This window comes from Cimex lectularius, unplaced genomic scaffold (assembly GCF_000648675.2).
Source record: "Cimex lectularius strain Harlan isolate CLEC.00 unplaced genomic scaffold, Clec_2.1 scaffold65, whole genome shotgun sequence".
Lineage (NCBI taxonomy): Eukaryota > Metazoa > Arthropoda > Insecta > Hemiptera > Cimicidae > Cimex > Cimex lectularius.
Genome location: NW_019392646.1, coordinates 962,074 through 979,572, shown reverse-complemented (window position 1 = coordinate 979,572; position 17,499 = coordinate 962,074). Strand labels below are relative to the sequence as shown.

The 17,499-nt window shown below is 33.2% G+C and overlaps 2 protein-coding genes across 2 annotated transcripts in view; one reads left to right on the top strand and one right to left on the bottom strand.

Moving 5' to 3' along the window:
* The window catches only part of LOC106660883 (neuropeptide SIFamide receptor-like), a 218,170-nt gene that overhangs the window by 67,273 nt on the left and 133,398 nt on the right, over nucleotides 1-17,499 (bottom strand). The window contains exon 2 of the mRNA XM_014383904.2: nucleotides 15,144-15,243. Within this exon, the coding sequence (XP_014239390.1) occupies nucleotides 15,144-15,243 (100 nt within the window). The remainder of the gene's footprint in view (nucleotides 1-15,143; nucleotides 15,244-17,499) is intronic.
* Nucleotides 2,579-3,917, top strand: LOC106660884 (A-kinase anchor protein 14-like). The gene is made up of 2 exons (XM_014383905.2): nucleotides 2,579-2,664; nucleotides 3,508-3,917. Exons 1-2 carry the CDS (start codon nucleotides 2,581-2,583, stop codon nucleotides 3,823-3,825), a joined length of 402 nt encoding a protein of 133 aa, XP_014239391.2. The 5' UTR covers nucleotides 2,579-2,580; the 3' UTR covers nucleotides 3,826-3,917.

The following is a 17,499-nucleotide window of genomic DNA, read 5'->3' as shown; positions in this document are numbered from 1 at the left end:
TAGGATCCTCTCTTAACTTAGCACATGTCCTACAAAAATTAAATGTGTCCTCAAATTAACTACCAGAGCGGTTCTTTAGGATCCGTCAAAGATTCGATTATTCTGACTACTTATCTGTGGACGCGTAAGTACTGCAGGGCAGCGTGCTTGGACCAATTCTGTATATACTTCATACCACAAATGTCTCTTCTACATCTACCTCGAACGCCTGCTTTCGTTGCACTCTATGACCTCAATCCTAGAGTTGCTTTGAAAGATTTGTAAGGACATGTCTATTGTAAAGCAAACTGGAATGGGGAATGAAGAGCAATGAAAGCAAATTCGTCCATGCCTTATTTACACTACGAAGCAAATCTCATTTCACAATCTACTATAAAATGTAAAGATAGATTCCAAAATCTGACTTTGTTTGTTATTTTGGTTCCACATAAACTGCTCTTAAGCAGAAATGGACCTAGATCAGAATGATGTTCAAGTTATGAAGTTAAGTGCAATGGGACAATAATATTGGTTATTTACTCCCATCGATGCAACCACGTAAATATACAAATAGTTTTAAACTATGCCTATGTAAGCTCTAATTACATAACGTAATTATTAATAGCTGATTCTAATAAAATATTAATGAAAAATACATAGATACAAAGATACAATAACAAGTCATAAAAGGTAATTTCGAACGTCCCTGTTTACAGCTAATAATTAGCTATAATTTATATATTAAATATTTTTTAGATAATCGAAGTATTGAATTCATCTTTAATTTTAGGCATAAATGTATAAAACAATAAAAATTAAAATAAAATGATATTGTGATATACTTAAGTTTATCACTTGTTTTTACAATTGTTTTAGGAATTACCTAATTTTCATTATTGAAATTAGAATATTTATAAACTAACTTTTCGAACAGTTAATTTTTTTGTTTAATTTTCTGATAAACTTGTACTGTTTTCTTATGAATTTCTTACTGTGTATATATGTTTTATCCATATATAATGCATATGTTTATTGATACATTATTAATTTTGTCTATTGTAACAATAATATAATGTTAAAAAAATGTAAATTAACAGTCATTGTGACAGAACCCACAATCAATGTCCTTTCCAATCAATAGTGATTTAAAGAAACTAATTAAAATACCTTAATTTTCTAATTATGTAATTTTAGAGACGCAATAACACGCCAAGAACCGTAACTTGGATTGTCAAGGTTCTAGTAGCGTTTAACGACTTAATGATGCATTAAACAAAAAAGAAATTATACATAACGTTTCTACTTTTGTGCTATTTCCTAGTGTTTTTTAATATTTTCGTACGTTTTTGATTTCTTTTCAATTGTTAAACATGTATAAGAATGATATTAATATAGAAAAACTTTTTAAATGGGCCCATGTGTTTTTATTTATAAGAAATGTATTATCTTCCGTTGTTTTAAACTCATTTTGTTCTGTTTTGTATTTTGTTTCTGTTCATTTCTTTGTGGAATATTTTGTTTAAAGTATTCGTTATAGTTTTGACCTCTGCTTGAAGTGATTTAGCTCACAAAATTATTTTACCATTTGAAACATTGTAATGTTGTGTCCTTTTGTGCTAAATCCAATTTCAAATGGACAACGTGTAATTTTAAATCGACAGTTGTGTATGGAATCGATGCCCATAATCTCATCCATGATAACTACATTGTGGGTATGTCTTTTAGGCAGACAAAGACCCTTGGGAGATAATAGATTCGTCCTCCTTAGTCTTGGAGAATGGACTGTTACATTATTCAACTCTTTGCTTTTTTTTTTTTTACTTAAGTATTTTTTATTAAAGTTTTTTCTTAAATTTATCCTTATTTGNCTTAATTTTCTTTTAGTAGCTACGGTTTTTATCTCAATATAAGTTATATCAGCTTTCAATTTAGAATAATATATTGAACAGGACTAAGTACAATTGAAAGAAGAGATAACCCTTCTGTTTTTTTCGTCAAGCCCTCAAAAAATATGACATCTTCATTACGATTTCGGAATTATTAATAATAATTTGCATTGCTTACAAATAAGAACATGTATTTGCAAACTAACTCATGGTTTTGAATAAAGTATATATGCGAAATCAGTTCATATTCATCTTGTAAATTATTATTAATACTTTCAAAGTTTTGATGAAAGGGGGAATCCTTCCTATAGCTCGATAGGCTCTTTGTTTTAAGTAGTAAATCTTGTAATTTATTGTTAGTATTCATTACATTAATAGTCAGATGAAGAATAATTTATTAAATAATTTTGTTCGTGTGCAGTTAGTTTTGAAATTGTATATTTACAATTGAAAATAAATAGTTAATGGCTAAGCCAATAGGCCAGTATATTTATATGCCATGAGTTCTGAAGGATAAACATCGAAGTTCGTTAGCAAACACTTTCTTACGAGACATGTCAATGCTGGGTCTTAAATATGGAAAGTAGGCGTCAGACTGATCATGAACCAGTTAATCAATCCCGGTGTAAGCGACTGATAGGACAACGGTAGAGGGAGGATCTTTGGAAGGGCCGTATTAGGTGGAAGTGGGGCTGATCAGCCAAGGCCCCCACCGATGTATATATACACACTGCGGATCAGAGGAGATCATTGCAGTCTGAAGAACAGCAAGAAACCACCTTCAAACATGTACAAATTGGTGAGTCTCTCCTTTTGAGTTCTGAAACGGCGAAAAGCTTTATAATTTTTAATTGTTGGGCATTGTAATTCGTGAAGACAAACCCCGAGAATATTTCCTTCAGCTTTTCTTAATGCTCTTTTATCACACGATTTATTTTTTAAACCCTCCCATTAAATTAGTCATAGAAATCATTTAACTTTTAAATACCTCAATCAGCCAAATATCATTTTTTAATATGGATATTAAATGGTGTAAAACGTGTTTTTTAATTTTTGGAGCCTTTGTTCGGTGTGTTTCCAAATGCCTATAATTCGTGTTGCTAAGGGTAGAACCTTATATAAGGTCATTATTGATTGCTTGTAGCATTTGCTTTTCTAGGTTAATCTCTATCGCAAATAATACTAAAACATCTACCTGGAACATACATAGCAAATACCGCTTATTGCCACTAAAATAATCCGTAATTTAAACAAAAATCTTTTGTTAAAGTTTTATGTATGATTCAATTTTTTTATTGATTTTAAAATGTGTTTCTAATAGAAATAAAGTATTTCAACTGAATATGGTAATGCAAAATTAGAAATACTCAATTTTTCCATTGCATTCAAACCAAATCAATCATCATAAACAGTTTTATATTAAACAAAAAAATGCACACGGCTGATTTTTACAATTTCTTTGACGAAAATAACATTTTCATTATTTGAATATACAATTTCAAAATAAAAGTGTTTTTCCTATATCTTTTTATATTTAAATTCCCTAATATAATAATAAAGGATAAATGTAATAATAGACCAAATTTAGGATTTTTGCTTGTTATTATGCAAGCACAAAAAATTTATTTTCATTAAATTGCAGGTCGTCCTCTCCGCCCTCTTGGCCATCGCTTACGCCGCCCCCGGCTATGTCGCCCCCGTGGTCCCAGTCGCCACCTCTCACCACTCCGTCGTGAAGACCTCCGTCGTACACCCCGTACCGGTCGTACACGCTGCCCCCGTCGTACACGCTGCTCCCCTTGTACACACCGTCCCCGTCGTCAAGACCGTCCACACCCCCGTCGTACACACCGTCCCCGTCGTCAAGACCGTCCACACCCCTGTCGTACACACCGTCCACGCCGCTCCAGTCGTCCCAGTCGTCAAGACCTTCCACCACCCGGCTGTCCTCGTCCACTAAATTGTTACCGATTTAACGAAAATACAATGACCCACCTTGATTCTTCCGTAATTTAAAAATACAAATAAAATATTCTTTTGTATAAAACAAAATTGTTATTTTTGATATTTAATCCTGCATTCTGTTTAAAACGAATTAAGGTAAGTAAAAACAAACTACAAAATAAAATTTGAAATTACATTGCCAAGCGATTTAATTTATTTATATAAAAGTGATTCGTAAGTGTGTTCATGATAAAAATGAAAACTACTGAACCGATTTCGGTGAAAATTTCACATTGTTTGTTTTAGTGCCGGGCGGGTTTAGAGAATATAAAATGGGCATATAAATAAAGGGCATCAGGATTTAAAAAAGAGATTCCTGGAATTTGTGGCGTCCATTTTCACAGCTGTCTGCTGTCCCGGTATAATATACGTTTCCCACGTCTTCCAAATTCGATTTGGAGGCGCCAATAGACAATAGATGCAAAAACTACGCTTACGCTCTATAGTCGCAAAAATACAGAATCGGTTATAGTTGCAAAACTACTGATATAATATAGTCGCAAAAACTACAGCACTGGTTTCGCTGATGTAAAGATAGGAAGAACTTCACCGATGTATCTTTACTATAGGCAGCATTGGTGTAGCCGTGTAGGTAGGAAAACGAAATACAGACATGTGGCATGAGCGAGGACCATTCCACTGAGCCAAACTATCCGAATTTAGTAAAGTGCTCCAAGTGGACCTTTATTTAGTGTACAAAGATAAAGACTACAAAAACCGATTTTGTTTTACAGGTATGAATACATACACAATTATAAATTTTGTAACATATTATTAAATATTGTTTTACAGAACTCGATCAATTTAAATTAAATGAGATACGTAGTAGTTTGACAATTGGATTTATTAACATTCTGAATTGTATAAAATGTGAGATCCGTAATGTTCTGATTTTAGTGTTTTGTACTTAAATGAGATGATTTTGCTATATTATGAATTATGTTTAATTTTACATTCTGTCTTTTTGACACTGCTATTATAGAATTGCTGTTGAAATTGCATTTGTTGTTGTTTAAAATGCCACAAAAACGGCAAAATATAGGTCGTCGCAAAAATATCGCCAAGAGAATCTCAGATAAAAGACAAAATGAAACAGAAGAAGAAAGAGAAAAACGAAATTAACAAAATATATTTCATATGTCGCACTCACGTGCTAGTAAATCCTCACAACATCACGAAGCAAGAAATGAAGCAAGTCGAGTAAGGATTAGAGAATTAAGACAATATTTGCCCTATTTTGAGCAAAAGCTGCCTGTTATTACAATTCATTAAAAATGAATAAATAAAAAATGAACAGCGTGACAATAGTCGATTACGCCCTAACAATCCCTAACCATTGCTTTGTTTAAAATACCACCAAAACGATCACATATTAATCATAATATTAATATTCTTACCAAAATTTAAAGGAGAGGATGTGCTGATTCAACATACACAAATGATACGAACAGAAGTGCATTTGCAATTCAAATTATTGCAATTTCCAATTAAACTGGTTTTTGCGTTTATGATAAACAAATCACAAGTTCTATCATTGCTATTATGTGGAATGAATTTGAAGAATTCATGGTTTTTGCATGTATAATTATACGTTACATGCTCCAGGATGGGGGACTTGTTGTTTGCATATATGGCAAATAGAATCACCAACAACATTGTATATATATTCAAGAATATTGCATGAATTTAACGCTGAATACAACGCATTCAGGGTGGAAGTGAAATAAATCATCATCAGAAAGCACATATCAGAAGGTCTTCCATCTAGGGAGGGTAATTTAATTAGCTCGTATTACTCGCACTCTATCAATCTATCGCAAATCTATCAGGTTCAAATCCCGATTAAAATGTTTAAAAAGTTGGCAAAAGTCATATAAAATCATATAGTTTAAAATGTCCTTCATAGACATATTTTTGATTGGCAACACTGTATTATATAGTTACTAAGCTTTCGTGTCTATATTTGGCTTTTCTCAGGGCACAAATCCTAGTCTTATGCTATTGAACAAACCCATATCCAATGCTGCTTTGTTGTTATGGAACAACATTGGTTATTTGTACTCTGTTTTGAGATTTTTGGTATTTGGTCGTTCAATTAACCCAACACTGTATTAAAAGTAGCGAAGCTCTGAGTGCTGTATTTGGCCTTTATGTGAGAACAAATTCTCACCGTATATCGTTGTACAAAGCCATGTCTAGTGTTGACCCTGCAATTTAAGAAGTTATCTCGTTATCAAGCATCTTTGGTTATTTGAACTCAGTTTTGAGAGTTTTCAGTATTAGAAATTTTTTAAAAAACTTATAGGTAACAAGTTTTTTAGAAAAACTTTAATTAACCTAACACTGTATTATACGATTCCCAAGATCTGTTCTATATTCGGCCTACCCGAGGGCAGAAAACCTCGTCTTATGTCGTTGTAGAAAGGCAACTGTATACGATAGTGTTGGATAAATTAAAGGACAAAATACCCAATAATCGAAAAGCATAGTGTAACCTATGTTGGTCGAAAACAGAATAACATCGTAAAACATATTTTACATGGTTTTCTCCGTCTGTTCGAGTCAAGTTACTTTTTTTATAGTAAACAGTAGGGTCAGTAATCAAACAAAAAGATTCAATGAAACAATTGCTTATATGCCAGAAACATAGATTCAAAAAATGCGAAATCATTGCCAAGGAATTAGATTAATAATTATTTGTTGAAAGTAAAAATGTCGTTGTGGGAAGGCAACTATATAACACTATGTTCAATTAATTGCAGGACCCAATACACACAATAATCGAAAGCTAGTGTATAACCAAAGTTGGTCGATAATAGAAAAACCTCGCAAAGTTTATGTGACATGGTTTCTACCATATGTCTGTGTTAGATTGCTCTTTTTTTATAGTAAACAGTACAGTCAGTAATCTAATAAAAATGTTCATAAAATATTGCTTACATGCCAAAAACATAGATTCAAAGAATACAAAATATTAATAATTCTTGCTAAATTCTTTAACGAAAATATATATATATATATTTTAAATACAATTAAATAAACACGTACAAGACAAAGACAGAGAGCCAAGTGTAAAACCATATTCACAATTTGGATAGCGTGGTGGTCAATAGGTTAGAGCAATAAACTATTTTCCACTTGGTTCTGGGTTTGAATCCCGGCATCCCCTTTGTCTTTTTCATTGAAAATTTTATTAAAAAAGAATTGTAAAATGGGGCAGCATATCATCCCTCGTCCAAGACACCCAACGGGTAGTTAAAGTAATGTACACGTTGTATTTTTGATTGACAAATACTGATCAACAACAATCACAAAAGCATATCTCCGTTTTAATCTAAAAGCTAAAAATACACATAGGTTCGGAATTGTGAAAGCTTTTAGTAGTAAACACCTATTACCGAGTTGTAAACCCCCCCAATGAAATCGTACACAGTATTTTCAGTAAGTTTTTTTAATAGATTTGATTAGTTTTGTTTGGGAGAAGGGTAAAATGAGTAAGAATTTGTTAAAAAAGGTTTAAATTAAATTTTTGTTCAACAATGATATAATAGGATTAGGTTGATCAGAAAAGATTAAACAGTCTGGAAAAATATTATTGTTCAGGGTAAATTAGTCGTTTCACCTTGAAAATAAGAAAAAGTGGTCTTTTAGAAAATGATTTTATAATGAGAGGAGAATTTTTAAATGTTTCAAATAGATATAAAATAACTTTTGCTTATAGTTTTATTTCATAAACTCACAATAGATATAGTTGTACGATACCATGTTCAATAACAAACAGTGCTATATTTATATTAATAACTTTTTGTTCATAGACTTTACCAAAGTTTATAATTTTGGTCACAAAGTACTGACAAAAACTAAGATTATTAATAAACATGGATAGAGTAATGTTGAAAATAAAATTTGACGATATACTCGATCATGCCGTTAAGACCTAATAGAAGAACGGTTACAGAAATTAGGCCTATTAGTCCTAAAGTGCCTATTCTTATAAAATAATGAGTTCGGTACAGGCTGACCGAGGTACTGGCCAAGATTCCATTAACCCTTTAATCACCTGCTCGTACCGGCCATTCAAGCTCATTGCTTGTATAAACGATATGAATACATAAATAGTATTTGTTCGATTGACTTCGATTGTTCGATCAACACAACAAATTTGGACAAACATGACAGTAGCCAGTTTGCCTTTAAAAAGTAAACAAGTTTAAAATTTAGTTAATCAAAAAATACAATCTTCTGAAAAAATAAGTATCAACATTAAATTTCGTTGAGTAGAGGAAGAGGAGTTAAAAAAAGATCTTTTTTCTAAATAATATATTACAATTAATTAAGGTTTTTAGTCGAGATAAAAAAGTCAGTGGCACGAGCGGGATTCGAACCCACGATCTTCGGCTAGATACGCCGCTGCTCTACCACTTGAGCTATCGTTACCTCGATCCGCTCGGACATTAACTTCCTATCTCAACCGCACCTTTTGAATTTTCCCTCCTTTTTGCCATTTTTCAAATGTAGTGTAATCGGATTGGATTCTCGGCGACAAACGAAATGGCCACGGAGAGCTTTAGTGAATTATACTTTATTTAATTCATTAAATTCACTAATTTCGTGGTCCGCTTGACCAATTAATATATTACAATTAATTAAGGTTTTTAGTCGAGATAAAAAGCGTATCTAGCCGAAGATCGTGGTTCGAATCCCGCTCGTGCCAATGACTTTTTTATGTCGACTAAAAACCATAATTAAAAGTAATATATTAATTGGTCAAGTGGACCACGAAGTTAGTGAATTTTCTAAATAATTTTCAATATAATTCACATTTCATCATTCAAATTGTTTCTTAAATGTGAGTTTTTAAATTATGCCAGATTATGTATGAAACCCGTCTGAAACTCTTGTAATAAAATTAAAATTTAACCCACATCAACCCAGCATTATTGAAAAAAAGCTTAATAATAAAAAAAAGCTTAATAATAGAGTTTTTTTGACGACTAATTTAATAATTTGATACAAAGTTTTGTTCTGTTTATTCGCCAAATTTGCGATTTGTTCACTAGAGCGCTAATTAAATGCTATTGTAGAAAATCAGTTTTCCGAGTGTTTTATTAGTTTGCGTGGTACCACGCTAAATGTCGATCTCGGAACAGGGATTTTTTCGCGTGGTGAACCAGTTGTTTACATTAAGAAACAAAAAAACCGGACCTATAACTTTTTATCATTGATAGAGGAAGAAACGGCTTAAGTCATCATGATGGTTAGTCTCTCGTTCCCAATCGATCCGTATGGAATGCTTATGCAATACAAAAGACGATTAATATATTCGTAAGGGCGATTATTAGCCAATATTCACAAACACCCTGTACAATAATTATATTTTGGAAGAACCAAAAGCATTTTTGCTATCCTTAGAACAGAGTAGAGCTTTAAGTTGTAAACTTCGACAGCTTTCCCCGAAACCTTAAACTTAGGGAAGTCAATTTGTTTAAATTTTAATTTATTTTTCAAATAAGAACTAATTTTTTATATTTTAATTAAAAATATATTGAAATAAAAAATGATGTTATAATTTTGAGAAAAAAACAGGGATAATGCCAATTGCCAATTTGAAAGCAACGAAAAACACTGAAATTCAATTCAATTCAAACTTTAGAATAATATATCTCTTTCGTCAGGACTTTGAAACTGTTGTTAATAATTGACAAGTTTAATAAATATGAACAACGCATATTTACAATAGTGAAACTTATGGTTTCAAAAATCCCGTATTTATGATTTAACCAAAACAGGGTGATATAACCTCTGTTGTTGCGAACCCTCGTAAAAAAAATTACAAATTTAAGGCATATGAACACCACTTACAATAGTGAAACCTTTTGAATTCAAAGTCAAAAAAACATTTTCAAGTGTACATTGATGAGACTCTCACCTTATGAAATAATTAAGTTCATACCCATATCCCGTTATCCTGGAGAGTTAGATCAAAACTTGTTGGTTCGTCAAACACTATACATAAAATAAAAATTAGCTTGCCTCAGGGTATTTCATCAAAACGCCCCAATAAAAAATATCGGAGAGAGCAGAAGTTAAACTCACCGTGTGCAATGAAATGATGAATAATGGAAAATAAAGCCTAGAAAAAATAGAAGAACAATATGGAATGTTGTATTAATTAAAAGCTGTAATGTAAATTAATACAATCAATATACATAAAAGCAATTAGTTTTAGATTATTTTCTCTTTAACACAATAATGTGTAAAATTCAAAATAGTAAAAAATGTTATGGAATTTGCTAACCGTACAGTTGACCATTACGGCAGAACAAGGACATACAGCTCCAATTTTTTATTATCTAAAAGCTGAGTTACAAAATTGTATCGTCAATCATCTGATGAACCGCTGGAGGTTTTTTGAAATTGGATTGCAATTTTTCATTATTTTATCGTTTGTAAACAAATTTTGATCCTGAACACGACGATGCTTCCCCAACTCAATCCCACTCGGATGGAATTATCGCCGTCATCAAAGGGGGAGTCTGGTTCTCTCCTGATCTCATTATCCCGGGCGTTTAAGCCAAAATTACAAAAGCCGTTAAATATTTATCGTCCCTCATTTGCTGATGATTAAAGTTTGAGAAATCTTCGCGGCCGACTGGTTTCCAAGGGATGGCGAAACGCGGATCCCGGCCAGAGCGAGTTCACGATTACGCTCTAATTTGTTTAATTGGTGATCTTGTTTTCTTGTTGGAATGACTTATAAAGCTTAATTCGGCGAAGAAGCCCCTGTGGTTTCACGGCCTCCTACCGCAAGGACCGTGAGAAGGAAGTGAGAGGAGGTCATCGCCTTGAACCTCACGATGATCTAATGTCCCCCTAGCCAAGTTATGGTTCAAACGAAGGATGTGGTTAAGTTGCCTTTATAAACATTTTTAGGACACATTTATGTTATATCATACTGAACCACTATGTACAATGTTCTTAATTGGTATGTTCGCACCGGGCACATTTTATTTTCTTCTTTCTTAAAAATAAAAAGAGTATTTAAATTTTCATTATTCAACTTTGTTGTGTCACACCTCGTCATCAGACCCGAAGGGGATTAAAGGTGCGTTGAGTCGGCCCTGTCGACGTCACGCGTAGTAGTACGTTACAAACCGCCGAACACGCTTGGTCGGACCTCGCCAATTGGCCTAACCTCATTTTTGTCTCTCCTCAAAGTCAACCCTCGTTTTCTTTTCTCTTTTTTTACCCTCGTATACAGCAGGAGTATTCTCATTTTATGTTTTACNTAATATTATTAAATTACTATAAAAATAATAACAATTAAAATAATTACTTTAATTATTTGGATGTTTGATATTATTTATGTACATATTTAAAATGGGAGGTAGATCAAATTTACAAATATGAACATAAACATATTATGTGAACACATGATATTATTTATGTTCATATTTCTACATTTGATCTACCTCCCATTTTAAATATGTACATAAATAATATCAAACATATTATTTATATAACATATATACCAATGTTTCTTTCGAGGCAAAATACGTACTATCAACGCTTGGGCGACATAAAATCTTAAAAAGGCTTATTTTGATATAACAATCCAAAAAAAGAACAGACTGTCAAGAAATTCTAAAAGAATTAACACCTAAAAAGATCACATTCTGGTGGTGAATGCATCTACAATCTTAAAAACTGGAGATACATACAAAAATGATAATATCTTGGATGCCAGGGCACAAAGGAATTCTGGCTGACGATCAAGCAGAAAATCAGTAAGACGATGTAGCCCCCGGCCAGATACGTTGGGATAACAAGATCAAACATAGACGATTTTAGAATGGTTAAAAAAAAAGAGAAATGGACGAACTCCAAAGGCGCCAGACTGAACTCATGATTAAAAGCCCCTCACCAAACCTGGTAAACACCATTGCAGATAAACAGGGTAAGACTATGGAAAGTGACAGGATCACTGGCATCTGAGAAAACAGCTACACAACACGGGAGATTCAATGATCATCCAATTTGTAGGTTGTGCAATAAAGATGAAGAAGAAAAAACTGCCATCTAATCAGCTTTGAATGCGCGCAAGTCAATGGAATCATAATCTAGAGTAGCAAGAATTTCTGGGAAACAGAATTGCAGCAATTAAAATCAGTGATCTACTACTTTTTAAAAGAACGTAATAGGAAAAATAAACTAAGCCTGAAGGTATTAGGGAATACAAAACCCCCTCATCATCATCATCATGTTCCTCTTCATAAATTTACATATTCCTGTTCATAAAATGATGATTACGGGTCAAGACATATCTTGACAAAATTACCAACGAAATTTCTTCATCAAGAAAAGAACCTGTAGTTTGCTCATTTTTGATCATATCAGTCAGACTATTATCGCTGGTATGTCAAGGCCCATTACTGAAGACAGCGAGAAGCTAAAACACATCTTGTAGACCATACCTGTGAGGATATCCAGACGAATATACAGGGTGAATTGCTACTCGTGCTACAAACTTCTCCAGTAGATTCTTCACCCTAAAATGAACAAAAAAGTTCATATTGTCCATGGTCCGATTCTCAACCATTTCAGAGTAATTTCGCTTTTTATCGATTTTGAAAGATATCACGTCCTGGCGTCGGAAAATCGTGATATCTTTTAATCTAAACATTTCTCTTAAAATCTATAAGCACCGTTGAAATCCCCGTTAATTTTTAGAGAGAATCAAAATCATAATTCCATTGAAATTTTTTAATTTAATTTAATGCCCATTTAGTATGTAATGCTTAAGAAGTTTACAAACAGCTAGAAGGTCAAGGAAGAAAGACCCAAACGTTTTGCCACCTTCATCTTCTTATTGAAAAATTAACGGGGATTTCAACGGTGCTTATAGATTTTAAGAGAAATGTTTAGATTAAAAGATATCACGATTTTCCGACGCCAGGACGTGATATCTTTCAAAATCGATAAAAAGCGAAATTACTCTGAAATGGTTGAGAATCGGACCATGGTCAATATGAACTTTTTTGTTCATTTTAGGGTCAAGAATCTACTGGTGAAGTTTGTAGCACGAGTAGCAAGTCACTCTCAAACATTAGCAATCCTTGAACCACCATTTTTTCTCTTTTTGTCATCAACATCTTGGTCTCACAACCACTAAATAAGAAAATGACGAGTGCGTTGGAAGCGTTATTAAATCAGGTAGTTTTCCTCAAATTTGCTGCCTTCTGAGACTAAAATTAGAAACTCTGGATTACTTTATACACTTTCCGATTTACACAATTTTCCACTCTTTTTGTAGTTCTGGCTGAAATAAAACACAAAAAATTAGCCCAAACATTTTGCCACCGTCATCTTCTTATTGAAAAATTAACGGGAATTTCAACGGTGCTATTAGATTTTCAGAGAAATGTTTAGATTAAAAGATATCACGATTTTCCGACGCCAGGACGTGATATCTTTCAAAATCGATAAAAAGCGAAATTACTCTGAAATGGTTGAGAATCGGACCATGGACAATATGAACTTTTTTGTTCATTTTAGGGTGAAGAATCTACTGGAGAAGTTTGTAGCACGAGTAGCAATTCACCCTGTATAATTAAAATTTAATTATATAAAATTTATATAAAATTTATATAAAATTTAATATATAATTAAAAAACAAACTGGACAACTAGTTCCATTATCATCATCATCCTGTTCGAACGTAATAACGATTTTATGATCAAGAAACGTAAAAAAAAGGATGAGTTGCTTGAACATCTATCACAGAAATTGTTTAATAAAAATTGTATTTTATCCTGTCTTAGTATTAGGTTTTGGTCCTGTTTTCCTTTCTAATTATGTTGTTATTACGATGAGTAAACCAAAGCTTAAACTGAAAAGACTTACAAATGCCCATTGGCATATCAAATACCAGACGTCAGAGCGTGCTATTGTCCATTTTATCACTCTTAACATGATTAGCCCTTATATCTTTGAATGTTTCCCGTGAAACTTTGTTTGGTTTCTGTCAAAAGAGTTCAGAGGATTTTTGAGGTATTTTGTTTCAACGGGAAGTAAAGTTTAACAAGGTTCAAATTATTAACGGATCCACGGACCTGGGCGCACTTAGCAAAGGAGTTTTTTTCCACCTCGCTCAATTTACAGCGGCACATTCTCGGAAATACTATTTACGCCAATCAGTTTTCCCCCTTGGTTTCGTAAAATTTGCGGCAGGAAAAGGGAAAGTCCCGGAATTAGCTTTATTGCCGGCAAGAACGCTTCCGAGGCCCCGAGGACTTTTCCTTTATCGATTTATAAGAGTTGCTGAGGGTTAAGATTATCCTCAGTCGGTTTATAATCTCATGAAAAAATTTATTTGAAATTTATGTAGTTTGCAAATAGTTGCGTAGAAACGTTTTCAAAAAGGAAGAAAATAACAGATTTATTTGGTAGAAAAAAATTGATTGATCTGGTTTTATCAAAAGACCTTATTAAATTGATTTTTCACTAATAGATAATTATGTATCTAGGAAATTTAATATATCGGGTTTAAATATAATTTTCTAGTAACAAGACATTTGTTAATGATTCATATTTTTAATTATACCATTTTTGTTTTTTAAAAAATATGTCACTGTAAATATTGTGTACACAAAATTATTTTCAAAATGTAAAATACTTACAGGGATATTTAATTTGTATTAAATATAATTTTCATGTACACAAAAATTTCACTTTTTGCAAAAAATGGTTCTATTCAAAAATTTGTTGTTTACACTATCTGGATTTCAAGCATAAGCATTGCATTAATGCTTGAAATCCGGCTGGTTGTAAATAACAAATTTGTGAGTAGAACCATTTTTTACAAAAAGTAAATCTACATATTCACCCCACCTTCATCATTTCTACCTCGTCAATTTCTGTTACGTTGGGGAAACCGTTCTGTTTATTTGTTGTGCATAAAAAAGCTTTAAGTTGTTTGCGTTATTGTGTTACCACAATTCTAAAGCTACATTTTTCGTACGTCTCATATCTGTTTAGCATGGGAAATTTCTTCTGTGCACACTAAGTTTGGAAAAGGACGATTTCATTAATGTTTTTTTTTTTCGTTTTTTGATAGTAATGTTATCGTGACGGCATCCAACTATTGTCATCCTTTTGCCGTCTTCTGTAATACGAAAATGAGGTTAAAGTCGTGAGCGTGCGACGGTGATCGTGATAATAAATTTTTCGAGGCTGCTAAAGGTTGCATACGCTGAATTTTGCAAAACGCCTTACCTGTCAAGCGTAACCGCGATAAGGCTGTAGACTGATGCTGCGACTGAAACACCTTGGACGTACGGCACCGTCTTGCACATCCACCAGCCGAGAACCCATGCTGAAAAACAAAAGCCATATTTAATATAGTATGTTTTTTTATCTGAAAATGTTATTTCACCAGTAAGGTGAAAACAGATATGACATGCTTTGAACTGCTGTAATACAGAATATTTTTGATTCCCCTTTTATCATTTATCATTTTTATCAATTTATAATGAACCATTTAATAATTTTTGTCCTTTCAATTTGCAAATAAACTAGCCTGTATGGGACTAATAACAACAAATGCAGGGCAAGAGGCAAAGATGTTAAATTTGAAAAATTAAATTCACTAGTTTTCGTGGTCCGCTTGACCAATTGGTTGAAAAATGGCGAAAAGGAGGGAAAGGTGGGGTTGAGATGGGAAGTTGTGTCCGAGAGGATCGAAGTCACGATAGCTCAAGTGGTAGATAGCTGTGTATCTAGCCGAAGGTCGTGGGTTCGAATCCCGCTCGTGACACTGACTTTTTAATCTCAACTAAAAACATTAATTAATTTTTTAAAATTAGTTAAGCCAAAGTGTTAATGAAAATAGGTACAACACGTAATTTGGAATTAAAATAGTATGGCTTTAACAGTTAGAGATCTCTATACTATCGGTCATTGTATATCCATCACAATATTTTTTCCTCTTTGTAACTGTTTCTCTCTCACTCTCTCTATTTCTCTACCTACTTACATCCACCCTACTTACACAACAACCCTATCTTCTTATTTAATTATCTGCTTTTCCTACCTTTCTACCTGCACACCTATTACATTCCATGTGCCTAACTATCTATCAACCTATCTTCTACCTATTTATNATAAAATTAGTACAAATAATATATTTATAGTAACAGTATTCCATAAATGTTAAGAGATTGAGCCAAGATACTCAACAAAAATCCTGTAATTTGGCCGTTTCCGATCATTTTGGTTATTCTATTTTCACTGTTTTGGCATGTGTAATGTGTGTCGGCTTCTCGGCATGAGTATATTGGTTATAAACAGGATGAGTACTCGAGGTAGGTCGGGCACTAATAACTATATCTATATTTATTCTCCAATATCACTTTATTTACCACTGACCATTTAAAACTATGTCAAGTTAAGGTTTAAGGGGATCGAAATAAATAAATAATTTCCGTGTAATCTCAAAATAAATTAATGGTTCTCGATCATCCGATTGACAATAGGTCGGGTTTTGGTCCAAAATGGAAATCTAATTGTAGAGGGCTCACGCGATGCTGATAATTGGCCGGTTGCGTCATTCGATCGTTCCTTCATAGACTGCGTGTATCCGTAACCTTATAATTACGCCCTGTGGAACATATGTGCCCCGTTATTTATAGCGTGGTTGAACCAACGTCTAACAATACAGCGATCAGTCTCAGACCTCCAACTTGTCAAGTATCCAAAAAATTTAAACTGGGACATGCTCGTTGAAAGTGTGATCTTATTTTTTAAAAATCAAATATAAATTAAGTAAAGTCAAAAGACACCGGGTAATTGTGAAAATTTACAGTTTGGCGTGGTCCTCGCTATTATGCTTTGATGGACGTGTTTTGACTTCTCTTCACCTTCTGTAGTGTGTTTGTGTGATTTTCTTGCAACTACAATTAGGAACAACGTTCAAAAACAATACAAAAGTCAAGACGACAAAACTGCTTTGATTTTAACGAATAAATATACACATAATGGAAATCAGGATATAAATAATCTATAACTTGCTCTGAGAGAATGAGAAATACTCCCCCTTCCAAAAAAAGTCACAAATATTCACGTACATATACGACATATCATTCATCAAAGACAATAACTCCAACAGCACAGGGAACAGAAAAACAACTCAACGTCCCATTATTGAAGATGACGAGAAGCCGAAACATAACAATAACAGCGAGGATAGGACACCACCAAACTTCAGAAAATATTAGTGTTTATTGAAATTTAGAAAATTTAGAGAGAGAGAGAGAGAGAGAGAGAGAGAGAGAGAGAGAGAAATAAAGAGAGAGAAATAAAGAGAGAGAATGTGAGAAGACAGAGAGAGAGAGAGAAATATAGAGAGAGAATGTGAGAAGACAGACAGACAGAGAGAGAGAGAGATAGATAGATAGATAGATAGATAGAGAGAGAGAGAGAGAGAAATAGAGAGAATGAGAGAAGACAGAGAGAGAGAGAGAAATAGAGAGAGAGAGAGAGAGAGAGAGAAATAGAGAGAATGAGAGAAGACAGAGAGAGAGAGAGAAATAGAGAGAATGAGAGAAGACAGAGAGAGAGAGAGAGAGAGAAT